Raw genomic sequence first — 13,856 nt, forward strand, 5'->3', positions numbered from 1 at the left:
CCTTGCATATTGCTATTCGTTCTAAACTCTCGGCCTCTCCAACAAATCCCTCGAGATTCTGTAGATGTTATAACACGAAAAAACATGCGTTATCCCTACAGTGTTGAAATACAGATAAAAAGCTGATATTTGATATTGTTTTCCTTAAAATGACCAGTGTCAACGTCTTTGAAGTTTACATTTAAATATATAGGTCGCGAGGTTCGTTTTTCCACAGTAGTATTAATTTAATCTAAGTTATCTCTACTTACTACTGAAATATGATCAATTTTAGAGTTACGTTTTTGTATATGATTATCAAATTATCAACAGAAACGAAAACAAGGTATTACAAATCAAACTGCCCAAGTGTTATTTGAAAATAGCCGCAATAAGTAGCCTTGCATATTGCTATTCGTTCTAAACTATTGGCCTTTGTCAAGATGAGAAGTATCTTTTGTGTGTGTGCGCGTGTATGTGTGTGTGTGTGTGTGCGTTTGTGGTGCACGCGTCTGCGTGCTGTGGGTTTCGTTTTGGAGAGGCTGCGTTATTGGTACGTGGCATTCCCTGTTTGATATTTGTCTTTGTTTTTTTGCACCCAAATACATTTTCTTACATTCCGCGTAAGTAATAAAAGCCACAAATTATTTATCATTATTCAAAGCGAAAGACTCACGAAATACTTCGGCAAATAATGGCTGTCTCAAAGCTCAAATAAAAAATCTGAATTACGTACTTTTAATTTTGTGGGGTAACTGACACGTAACGTCATGACGCCGATGACGTCATATTAACGCAAAGTGTTTTGTAGCACTTTTACGGTAATTTGTTTATTATTTCAGCATTATTTAACCATTCAGCATCAGGCCAGAGACAGTTTCAGAAGAATAAATACATTTATTTAGTCGCAAACATTGTCGTAAATCCTTACATTAGCTTCTGGCTGGACATGCACATATACAAATGTTAAGGTATACGACCTCCTTAACATGAATTTGATGTCATTTTTATATATTTTTGCTGTGTTCAGTGTTTAGTATGCATCTTCTGTTGCTGAAATCCAATTGTTAATATTGCTTCCAGAATTCTTTTGTTCATTTCACCTATATTAGATAGGGTTTCTTGTAAAAAACAGTCAAGTATTGTCATGTTTAGATACACTCTTGAGCTTTTCTGCAGATCGACGGCTTGTTCAATTTTATCGTCGGCCTTGAAATGCATAAGCACCAATATAATGTGTCTGTAACATTTTTCTGAAATAAATAATAGTTATTAATTGCTACAATAATTGTAATAGTTAGGTTTACTTTAATTTTAATTTATCTGATTTATTTGCAGAGATAAATTCATTAAACTAATCTATTTGAATCTAAGAAATCTAGAACTGACACATTTCAAGAAAATAAAATCTATGAATTGTCATTAAGGCCATCGGCCTGTTTACAATTCGTGACTGGATATTTTTTTAAAGAAATTGTCAATTAAAGTGGAAATTTTCGGCGTTCAATCTTGAGTAACACTTTGGTCACGATTTCACTTTCATGAATGAAACAAGCATTTCTTTTCAAGACGCGGACTCAGAAGTGATTGAGGATAGGCTGATAGCTTTTATCTTAATCTAAAAAAATGGATTGTTAACCATTGCTGTGGTGTCAATACGTTTCATAAATACGGAAACTGGAAGTTGCAACAAGTTTTGTCCCCGTTTAACAGTTTCTTCTTACAATATTTAGTCTAATTAACAATGCAGTTCTGTCCCTAAATACCTTCAACATCTGTAAGAGAATAAGCCACATCGGGCATAAGTCTTGACTGTCGCAGGCAAAGAACTACGCAAGGTATTGATTTAGAAGCAGTTTCCTGTCTGTATGTTCTTTTCACAGAAATCATCTCTGTTTTCAAAAACATTTGAAGTTGTTTTGCAAACGTCTGTGTCCGTGTGGTATTCCATATGTCACATATACTAACTGAAAAAAAACAAACAACAAAAACAATCAATTTTATTGAGGAAATACGTTAGTAAATAAAAAAAATCCAGTAAAAGAAGAAGTGCGGATTCATACACATAGATATAGAATTATATATATAGAATATATGTTGGCTATTTAGTAAGAAGGCTGTAATACAGTTCTAATGCAGCATGATCGTTACTGCTATAAGCGGCTTTTAACAAGAACTCCGCCAAGCGGGGCAATATACGCCCAAAGGGTTACATCACAGGATGGGAGCACACATTGAAGAACTTGACTGTTGAAGTCCAAAGGACAGGAACATCAAAGGGAAGAAATTCTAAAAAAAAAAAAAAAAAAATCTAAGTCCACAGAAAAATCCTTACCAGGTAGAGGTATGTCAAAATACACCTAACAATTGGAGTTACCATCCATGTTGTACAACAGAAAAGTGGTATCGGTTTTTCCCTACGGCCAATAATAAAAAAACCCTTTAAAATAAGCTATTTATAGTAACATAAAAGGGAAGTAATTCAAAGTTTTATTGTAAGTGAACAGACAAGGGATCTGCCAAATAAAAACAAGAGCACTGCAATGCAGAGTAATACACAAAGCAAATTCTTGTATGACCTTTGACCACTAAGTGTGACCTTGACCTTGAAATGAGTCACCCGAAATACCGCTCTGCACGTCGTCTCGGTGTGGTAAACATTTGCGCAAGTTTCTTTGAAATCCTTCAAGCAATTAAAGAGTTGCAGAGCGGACACGAAACAATCTGATATAAACTTTGACCCTAAGTGTAACCTTGACCTTGAAGTGAGACATCCATAACATGCGCTCTGCACGTTGTCTTGGTGTGGTGAACATTTGTGTCAAGTTTCTTTGAAATCCTTCAAGGGGTTCAAGAGCGGACATGAAATTGCTAACAGACGGACTGACAGACGGACACCGGGGGTATAACATAATACGTTCCTTTGGGCGTATAAAAATCTAAATGTTATTACTATGTTGGTTCAGTCCTGGCACTTTTTCCGATCATTCTTATTTACCGTACAAAACCTCCAAAAGAATAGTAAAAGACACTTGTTGATTCTGTAAGCATTTAGGCAAGATCAAAATATCCGCGATTTTTTTTCTGGAAATTATCATATACATTTTGTTTACTGATGACATTAGTTTTGTCAATGAAAAGAAATGGAAGTGCAATGGTAACATCAATATCCACTTATCCTGACATGGACTTAAAGATCAAATTCGCTTACCTTCAGCTGCAATAGGACATCCGCTTTTGGAATGCTGTAAAAACATAAGCATATAGCAATTAATGGACTGTAAAACTGTTTGTAAATGTAGTCAAAAAACTGTTGATCCGACAAAGGTCGGTTAATATACGAGATACTCTGCGTTTAGTGAAATGATAGTCTGATATAATTTTATTGCTCTTACTGATTTAACATGTGACGTAAATCTCTTGATTTGTAAAACGTATTTTTATATAGCTTACTATAAATAGTAGAAAATTACGTAACAATTACAAAATCTTTTGACTTGCTCAACTGATATTCTTCCGGTCAGCACATTCTGACGTGACGTCAGATAGAAATATTACATAATAAAAAAGTCAATAAAGGGCTGAGGAGTTTCTTCTGATCACAATGGCACATCTAGATTCACTATGCCCCCCAAGGCTTTATTGCACAAGGAATGCCATTATGATAAGAAGAAAAGCAACAGCCGTATATTAACCTATCAGATTAGTCTAACTTTGTTTACTAGAACTCGTATCGCCCGAATATCTCCCCTTCGTCTGGTCACAGCAAAATACCTTTATGGCACGTATTTTCAACCTCGGATCGCTCGAAGACGGATGGCTGGAAGTCTTACCTTCGGTCCCGACGATTATATTATCAGTGTTACAACCACGAAACGCTTTTCGCTCAATCAATAAAAAGCGTGGTCGAATCTCAATCATTGACAATATGACATTTGCAAACATTTTACTTTCCATGAACCTACATGTATGATACGGTTTTATTCGCTCACAACACTGGTAGAATTTTGCAATGCACAACTGTCTCTCACACGATCTATTTTTAGACTGTTGCATTCTACCTAAAGACATCTAACTACACTATTGCTATTTAATTAATGTTGTGATTTTGGAATAAGCATAAAGCTATCATGTGATAGAATACTTAATTACTAATATACGACATGCAGTACAGATACTTCTCTAAGTTTTGTCATATTTATCATTTGATGCAAACTACCGATGGAACGACAACATTTCTACGGCGAGGCTTGCGAGTTCAAGCGAACGAAATTGAACTGTATGTCCAGTTTTATTACAAGGGAACATCACGCATGTATATCTTAAATTTGAGCTTATATATGAGATAAATAAAGGGTATTTTATATTACAAATGTATAAGAAACAAGCGACAGCACAATTACGAAACAATTCAAAATATGAATCTCATTCATATTATCATGGTTAAACTTACATACCTGTTTCGGAAGTAGTTTTTGTCTTTCGTTCTTACCTGAAAAATGAAATAGCCGTATAACTAAAACACAGTCCTGCAGAATTAATATTTATTTCCATGCGATCGTGTTTGTTCTATATAAAGCAAGCACCATCCTTTAGAGAAGTGTTGTCAAGATAACTTCTATGATCTTAACAGATAAATTATTTAACAACTTATAAACTATTTTATTGATTGTCGTGGTATCAGTAGTTTAACTATTCACAGTTTGAGTATTTTATTCATATATCATTGTTAGTTCTTTGTTTGTTTTGACCGAATTAGTTTGATTTACGTTTAACATTGTCTATGTACTTTTAGGCGTATAACTATCATGCACACACCCATAGATTCTCTGAAATATTTTCTCGGGGGAGGGTTAGGGGGGTGGGGGCGGTGGCGTTGCTATATTGTCAGAACTGATTTTTTTTTTTCATCTGAGAAGTGGCCTTTTTTCTTTCCTTATAAAACTATGTTACATTATTTTGGGAAACTACGACTGGACAATTAAATTCATTTAGTATACAATTACAAATTATCACCTGCTAATTTGAATTTGCACTGCAACATATTGATTTTTGATCAAGTAATGACTTTTTCCAAAATAAATGCGAGCATCTAAAAGTGACGACTTTACTATCATGGAGTGAGAGATTTTTTTTTCAACGTACATTGATTTACTTTTTAAGTATAGTTTATTTGAAACTATGCTCACAAATAGAGAGATTTGCTCTTTTTTTTACCAAATAGATATAAAAATTAAATTATTTCGTTCAGTTCAAAGGCATCCCTTTATATGAATTTATGTAGAGCTGATGCCTACCAATCCCCAAAGAATCTTGTGATTCTAAAGGCAAAGCCTTCAAGAAGTTAAAACGATAAATTATGTGCTATTTCTTTATATCCATTACGTCGTTTTATTTTGGGAAAAACTTGCAATTTCCTCGCTGTGAGTTGTGATGCAACGGTTAGAACGTAGCCGCCGATAGTTGATGATTTTGTCGTTTCAGAGATCTTTTACTTTAAAGATATTACCCTGTTTATTTTTCATTTAAATATCCTTCAATTAAATATTAACGTTAATTCTTATATGAATCAATCAACGCACATTTCCGTTAAAATACGGAAATTTGACGTTATTCCGACATATCATTTGGCACCATACAGGTGACGGGAAAGTGTGCGACTACATTAATACTATTTTATATAAAAGACGTTTCAGAATCCAAATTACATAACAGAATGGTTAAACATTTAATTCAATCACACTGTATCAATTACAAGTGCGCAGCCATAACTCGGTAAACAGTTGGCAGTTGGTTATTCGAACGCAAATTGGCAACTGACTCTCCTGATTATTCATATGTCAGAAAAAATTAATGTTAAGTTGAATGCTCTTATCTTTTTATGTCTGGAAAAAAAGATTTTCCGAAACGTGTGGCGAATTTGCAACTCGCTCTCCTGCTCCTTATGACGACTGCCGAGTGCATTTAAACGGTTAAGTACTAATATTCAAAAACAGACCAAACGTTAAATTGAATGATTTTATTATTTTCAAACGAAAAACAGATTTTCTGAAAAAAAAGGTCAAATAACTTACTACTTACCAATAGACGGACGAACACAACAGCTCACCCTGTCACGAAGTGACAGGTGAGCTACAAACTGCATTGGAATAATTGTTTTAATATATTTAGAAGAGAAATCAATATAAATGTTTATGTAGCAACCACGCTGCCCGGAAAACCCACTGGTACCAGATCAGAAAGAAAATGCCTCTGTACATGTTACACCCTACCCCTATGTATTCTATAAGAACCATAGTCATGAACGGGAAAATATACTAACCCGTTTCAATCATAAATTTCTCAACTTCAACGCTCAGTTCGGTGAATGGATACCTAGTATATTGAACAAGCGATAATTTATCTTCCATCGTGCACCAGTCACCTTGTTTCAATATTCCATACTGCTGAGATTATCAACATATTTTATGCTTTCGTCAACGTTACAGAAAAAACTTGCTTTACCTTCCCTAATGAACATTCGGTCTAGAGGTCACGGCAGTGTGCACACGTTTTGCGAAATGTAAACAAACACAAACAGAATTTAAAATAAATGAATGAAATTCATCTTGTATATGATCTTTAATTTGAAATCGTACATTGGTCTGCATCTGTTCTGTTTATTTTATTAATTTTGCACATTTATGCTGCATTTTCACATTTTAGCGAACACGTGTATTAAAATGACGATTGACATACATTTTTACAACAGCCAATCAGAATGGTTTTGTAATCTAGAACGGAACTTCACCAGGGAAGGTCAAGCAAGTTTTTTTTTGTGTAACGTTGAAATAACTATAACTACGCGTTGTTTTTGTAAGATAAGATGTATTGAAGAAATGTGACCGGTACACAATGGAACATAAATTACAACTTGTTTGATATCCATAGTACAGATTTACCGAACCGCGTGTTTTAAGTATGAAATGGGCGATTGAAACGGGTTAGTAAATTTTCCCGTTCATGACCATGGTTCTTATAGAATACCTAGGGGTAGGGTATAACATGTACAGAGGCATTTTCTTTCTGATCTGGCGCCAGTGACGCAGATTGGATATTCGCGCGTAAGAAAGCCCAATTCCTTTTAACTGATAAGTTTAAAATGTAACTTTCCAATAGATTTTGAATAAAAAACAGTTACTGGCAACTAGTATGTAGTCGGCTATATTCGAATGTTCAACTACAAACTACCTACTAGCTTTACTGTAATAACGTTAACGCGTCGTTGACAAATTTTTATCTCACAAGTTACCGTATTGAAACTTGAAATCTACCCTTCGATCTCTTTTATCTTTATTTCACTGGAACATGAGCACAGCTTAATTTCCGTTCAAAGCTGCTTTTGTATGCACTTTTCAAGTGCGGACATTGCTGACAACTTGTTGGGCATATTTAAGTGATACGACCAATATTATTGAATTTGTACTTCTATTACGGTAATTAAGTGCAAAGGGAAAAGTTTTTGCATACTGGCTAGTTTCCACGTAAGTTGTCGACCTCGAGCGCTGCAGAAGTTTAAAGTTACCCGCTCTTCTTAGGTGTTTTGCCCGCCCGCTTAACTCAATAGGGAGAACGCAAATCTACGGATCTCTTGGTCGTGAGTTGGAGCCCTGAGCAAGGCGTATGTTCTCCGTGACGATTTGATAAAAGACATTCTGTCTGAAATCATTCGTCCTCCACCTCTGATTTATTGGGGGAAGTTGGCAGTTACTTGCGGAGAACATGTTTGTACTGCTACAGAATCCAGGAACACTTTTTACGTTAACTGCCCGCCGTTACATAAGTGAAGTGCTGTTGAAAACGGCGTTAAGCCCAAAACAAACATCATAAGTGTTTCTCTATTTTGTAAACAGATTGGGTGTTCTTTACGTAAATTAATGATGTAAATTGAATTACATAATTATAGAAGATGGTCAGATAGTCTGTTTGTTATATAAATACCCCCGCCTTTTACATAAGTTTATATCATCTATGTCATGCCTCACTAGCTTCGACTAAGCAGAAAATGGGTTCTGTCCGAAATGGCAGGTGTACCTAGAGAAGAACATGTCAGTAGCCGTTAGAATTTGTGTAACTATATAGTTACCTGCAAAGTTCATACATGGACAACAATATTTCAAACAAAACAGACACATCACTAATATATAATCCACACAATTTATATAACTATCCAAAGAATACAGAAAAGAGTATATCATGAAATACTGATTAATTTGAAACGTTAGGTAAAATCACATGATTGTATACATTTACAATCAAAAATAGAATTGCTGATAATATAATCATATCAAAACGATCGAAACACTTTGCTGATAACTGTATCTTCTACGTATCTTTTAGATAAATTTACATGTAACCTAGATTCATTGTATTGTTTTAACAACCGAGTTCTATGTTCCCTGTCTGATAAATGCCAAAGCTAGTTATCTCAGCGACAACCCAACTTATAATTGATTGTCACAGAAGTCGTCAGCTTTACGTTTTTGTTTTTTAAACTGCTAAATTGAGGGAGTAGTCATTTCAATATTCGAACAAGAATCTCATGAATGCCCAATCTTTACTGCTTTAGCATAACCGGCAAAAATGCACTTTGCCGGATTTGGGTTAGAACGGGAACGGCCAACCATCCATCCACATTCATCTATTTTTTCCATGAAGCCTTTTGCCATCAAACTAACCGCTGGTAGGGTACGAAACAGGGTACGTGTTCACATTTCAATACCCCACATGAACAGTCCGAGTCTATTACTCTTTACTTGTTTTCGTATTCCATTCAAAAGGATCCATTATGAAAAGGTGTAATTAGCCAACCAGAATCTAATATTTTCGAAACAAGACCAGTGACATAACTCGTTCTAGCTTAACAATTCAGGAATTAGTCTACTGTGTTTGTATTTACGTTGATAAAATTCTGGATCTTTCAAACATTTTTCGAATTATGTGAGGATATTTGCTAGATACTTCAAGATTTCAACTTACCGGGACATGCTAAGGGGAGTGGATGAAAATACTGCATCGTCCTCCAAAACAAATATCTTACGAAGAACCAAAATCGAAACAAAATTTTCAACATGATCTGAAAAGAAAAATAATGTCTCTTGATTATAAATAATTTACATCACTATATTAATTTAAGTTTGAAATTTTAAAGATATATCCTTCAGTTTTATCTTACGGTAAGCTCATAGAATTACTTTAAATTCTCTTTTCCCGGATTCATAGAAAGTGATTTTAACCGCAAAATGTGATATAGTAAGTCATGTAAACAAACTTACGAGCTGTACCAATTATAGATGTCAAACAACAGCCAATCATTACTGGTTTCTTTTAAACGCACAATCCAATCAGCAGCCTCATTACATTTCGAAAATGTTTTTCCTATAATCTGAGGTATTAACCACACTGTTGTTTTTAAGTGCAGTAGCCATTATAAAACACTTTGTATAATATTGGTGAATATCGAGGTCTATGGACTTGGCCAAGGTGATATTTACCTCCCCATCATACACTAACTGTGTAACTTAATTTTCGGAGGTTAGCAGGTTCATTTTTATAGTTTTATATATACTTTCTTTGAAATAAGACACTTTTTAATATTCGAATATCTTAATAGTACGTGAAATACAAAGACAATCGGTCTTTAGTAAATAAACATAAAATGTACATGTTTTCTTGATTAAAATGCTTTTCCTGATTTTTACTATAACATAAGTTATGATGTTTGATTTGTAATGTGTAACTGTTTAATATTTCAAAAATTATCTGCACTTAATCAAACTAAATCTTGCTAAATTTTGAATTGATTAAAATTTTACCTACAGTCAGACGGCAGAACGTAACTGTTAACATGCTAAACCATCACAACATATACATTTTCCCCATTAGGAAACAGGAGAGCCAAATTGCTACATTATATCAACTGTTACAACAAATGACTTTTGACCACTAAAATACTTTCCTTATTGAGTAGCCAAATTACTAATTTTCTCGATTTCGAATAATTCAAGGGTCATAACTCCAGAGCGACTACGAATATCCGGCTGGTTATCGCACTACTTAAAACATTGTGATACAGTTTGGTGAACATTTTCTAAGAACGGCTCATTAATCAGACGCTACCAATTTCGGGTAATTCGAGGTTCAGTTGATTATCAAACTTGCCTGACATGTTATTGTTCCTTCTCTTTAGATGGAGCAGCCGAACTCACGGCTGGCGTCATATTTACCTCCCCAGCATCCAGTCTAGACCAATACTGCTGGGAACAGTACCAATTAAAGTAAATCACTCAGCGCTGAACACTAGTTGGGATATCAGCCGCAACCGGGAATCGATCCAGGTCTGGAAATCGAACCAGGATCGCTGGCATTGTTCAAAACTGCTAACGACTGCGCCACTGACTGTCGGATTAAACGGGAAAATAAGGAATGCCAATAAGGTAGTATGGCCTTGTCCTTGTGTCCGATCCTGGGGTTCCACACACTGATGACCAATATTTAAAACAGCCATTGCAACACAAAGTTTACAAGATGATCATTATACATTTATATAGATGTGCCCGAGAAGGAACTTTGGCTATGCTTTAACTTGTGCCCATAAACATTGTGACCAAGTTTGGTGAACGTTGAAAAAAATGTTCAAATTAGGAGAGCTGACAAAATTATGTTTGGTGAACATTGGATAAGAAGAGCGAATAGCTTCTGTGGACGCTTGTCGCCGTAGGTGTTCCCATAATACGTCCCGTTTCACCGGTGTATAAAAACAATGGGTATCTTTACGATATAAATTGTTGATAAAAATAATACTTCAAATGTATTTGATTAGCTACTTGAATGGGTCAATACGCGCCATCTTATAATTTATTTGAATTTTGGACACCTAAGTCGCTTATTGCAATATGTATTAAAACTTCCCAGTTATCACGGGGCCTCCGTGGCTGAGTGGTTAAAGTCCCTTTCTTCGAAACCTCGCTTGGGTTGTAGAATTCTGTAAGGAGACCATCTAGCGTGCTTACGGAAGGTCGGTGGTCCTAAAAGGTACTTGCCCATAATGAAATAATGTCTTGAGACATCCACCAACATCAAAGGCTGGAAAAGTCACCATGTCCTAAAATGTGACATCGAACAATATCTAAACACAAACTTACCTGTTTTTGAACAGTTATACAATCTCATCATATCTAAACATCTTTAAAATGATGATAACATTAAATATTGCACTGTTTGTTTTGTTAAAAAATATGATCGTTTGCGGAAACGTATTTAGTTTGGAATGAAAGAGAAAAACACACCATGTAAGTTTATAACTCAAAACCAATTAAGCTTCGCACATATTGTATTCAAATACAAACTGATAAATATATACTTTGTGGCAAAAGAAACGGGTTACTGAGACTTGACTGATAATCAGAGCATGTCTTAATTATGAGCTGTCTTTATGAACTAGAAATGTCAAATGAATGTAACAAGACGGTCTTGGTATTTTGTATTTTAATGCTGAAATGACATTTTGCTGAAAATTAAGGTCATTCAACATTAAAGCAGTGTGGCCAACTCAGGTGACATTTGGATATCGTACACACGGAGAAAATGTCCCGATTCAGGTAGAAATTTTCCTGCATTTTCCTTATTACTGGATTGATTTTCATACGATAAAGAACTCCAAAGTGCTTTCCTATGCAAAAAGCGTCTGCAATAACTTCTCAGTTAGTTTCTCAAACACGTCGCAAAACTGCGAAAGTGTTAACGCTTTCTAAAGTTAGTCCATGAAAAGCTCTAGCGGCCTTTAAAACTGGCTAAACGTCCCGTTTTAAAACATTCGGAAGCGGACATTATCTTTTTCAGCTCTGGTGGCTCCAAAAAGGGACAAAGCGCCCCCACCCTCATTCGAAAAAATGAACAAAGGATCTTACAATGGTGCTACACACCAAGTCGAGTGGTAAATGAGAAGGTATTTACAGGTACAGTCAAACTGCCATGGCTCGAACTCGAGGGTCCTGTGGAAATACGTTCAAGTTTTCCGTTGTTCCAGCCGTCCAAATGGCGGCCATTTTGAATGTGGGAATTCGATGGCATGATAATATATTGTCATATTTTACCTAAATATGTGTATAATACGATAATAAGTAAACAAGAGGGCCAAGATGGCCATAGGTCGCTCACCTGAGAAACACACCATAACAGTGTAAACATGTTTGACCTAGTGATTTTATGAGAACAAGTATTCTGACCAATTTTTATTAAGTTTGGACCAAAACTGTGGTCTCTTAAGTGTAAACAAGTATTTTCTTCCATTTGACCTAGTTTTTGTGCCAAAATAACCTACATTCAAACTTGACCTAAATTTGATCAAGGTAATCATTCTGACCAAATTTCATGAACCTCAATTGAAAAATACAGCCTCTATCACATACAGAACATTTTTCTTTGATTGTCCTAGCGACCTAGTTTTTGACCACAGATGTCCTATATTCTAACTTGACCTAGATTTCACCAAGGCAATCATTCTGACTAAATTGTATGAATATCCAGTGTTAAGTGAAGCCCCTATTGCGTACACAAGGTTTTTCTTTAGTTTGACCAAGTGACCTAGTTTTTGACCCTAGATGACCCATATTCAAACTTAAACTAGATTTCATTAAGACAAACACTCTCATCAAATTCATGAAGATCCGGTATAAAATGCAGTCCCTATTGCATACTTAAGGTTTTTCTTTGATTTGACCTAGTGACCTAGTTTTTGACCCCAGATGACCAATATTCGAACCTCTCTCTCTTGTGTTTTCGGGTGTAACGTCTTTTTCAACAATTTTTCAGTCATATAAACGATGATGTCTACTTGTAGCAATGAGCATAATGCCCAACTTCATAGTGCTGCCTCACTGGAATATCACGCCGTAGACACGTGACATGATATCCCACCTGGTCACATTATACTGACAACGGCCTGACCAGTCCTAGCATATCCTCTTAAAGACCCACCACGACCTAGTGTTTTTCTCTCGCGAAAATTTCATGAAAGTCATTCTTAAAATACAGGTAATATACAGCTATACTACAAGTTTCAGGTGGACAAATTAGACCTTTCCCGAATAAATGTGTTTTGACAACTTCATCTGCAAAGTTATTCAGTCAATCTGTTTTCAACATAGTTTCAAAAATATCGGTAAATAACCATAATACAATGTAAAAACAAAATGTGATTAAAATATAACTTAATACACTGATTTCTGTACATATTGCTACAGTAATTAAATAAAATGTTAAGGCATTACACACATCGCCTTGGCCTAAAATATGTCACTGTCAGTTTTTAACTAGATACTTGTCATTTCTCATTTTCTTCATGCAAAATTACCTTACATTTTAAATGTTTATACATTTTTGCATAATTGTTTTTGTAGAGGTGCTTTACAATTTACATTTTCAAAGCGCTTGTTTTCAACGATATATGACCTTTTTGTGTCGCCGTAAAATCTAGCTCACTCAATCTTTATGCAAAGCATGTATAATTACCATCATGGAAACACAAAAGAGTACAGTTATTTTGTGGTGCCTCTTTAATGTTCAGCGCCAATCGAGGAAGCTACTAGTATCATTTTTCACGTCTTTGGTATGACGCGGCCAGAGATCTAACACACGACCTCCCGCTCTCGAAGCGGGCGCTCTACCACTAGGCTACCGAGGCGGTATTTTTGAACCTGACCTAGATCTAGATGTTATCAAAGCAATCAATCTGACTTCAATTAAAAGTGTTAAACAAGTGAATATAGCTAATAAAATCAAGTTTATTTTCACAAATTTAAATTTCCTAGCTATCAAATAAACGGGATAAGAATAAC

The 13,856-nt window shown here is 35.3% G+C and overlaps 1 protein-coding gene across 2 annotated transcripts; it reads right to left on the bottom strand.

The window, feature by feature from the left end:
- Positions 1-409: 409 nt before the first annotated feature.
- LOC128552161 (uncharacterized) lies at positions 410-11,332 on the bottom strand. 2 transcript variants are annotated; one of them, XM_053533182.1, is made up of 6 exons: positions 11,163-11,332; positions 8,998-9,094; positions 4,437-4,471; positions 3,191-3,224; positions 1,746-1,946; positions 416-1,232 (listed from the first exon to the last, which is right to left on the bottom strand). In XM_053533182.1, exons 2-6 carry the CDS (start codon positions 9,089-9,091, stop codon positions 1,006-1,008), a joined length of 591 nt encoding a protein of 196 aa, XP_053389157.1. In that variant the 5' UTR covers positions 9,092-9,094; positions 11,163-11,332; the 3' UTR covers positions 416-1,005. The 2 variants fall into 2 exon arrangements, with proteins under 2 accessions (XP_053389156.1, XP_053389157.1); XM_053533181.1 differs by lacking the exons at positions 8,998-9,094; positions 11,163-11,332 and adding an exon at positions 8,105-8,324 and having other exon boundaries at positions 410-1,232.
- Positions 11,333-13,856: the final 2,524 nt, after the last annotated feature.

The sequence above is a fragment of the Mercenaria mercenaria genome, unplaced genomic scaffold (assembly GCF_021730395.1).
Source record: "Mercenaria mercenaria strain notata unplaced genomic scaffold, MADL_Memer_1 contig_2094, whole genome shotgun sequence".
Classification (NCBI taxonomy): domain Eukaryota; kingdom Metazoa; phylum Mollusca; class Bivalvia; order Venerida; family Veneridae; genus Mercenaria; species Mercenaria mercenaria.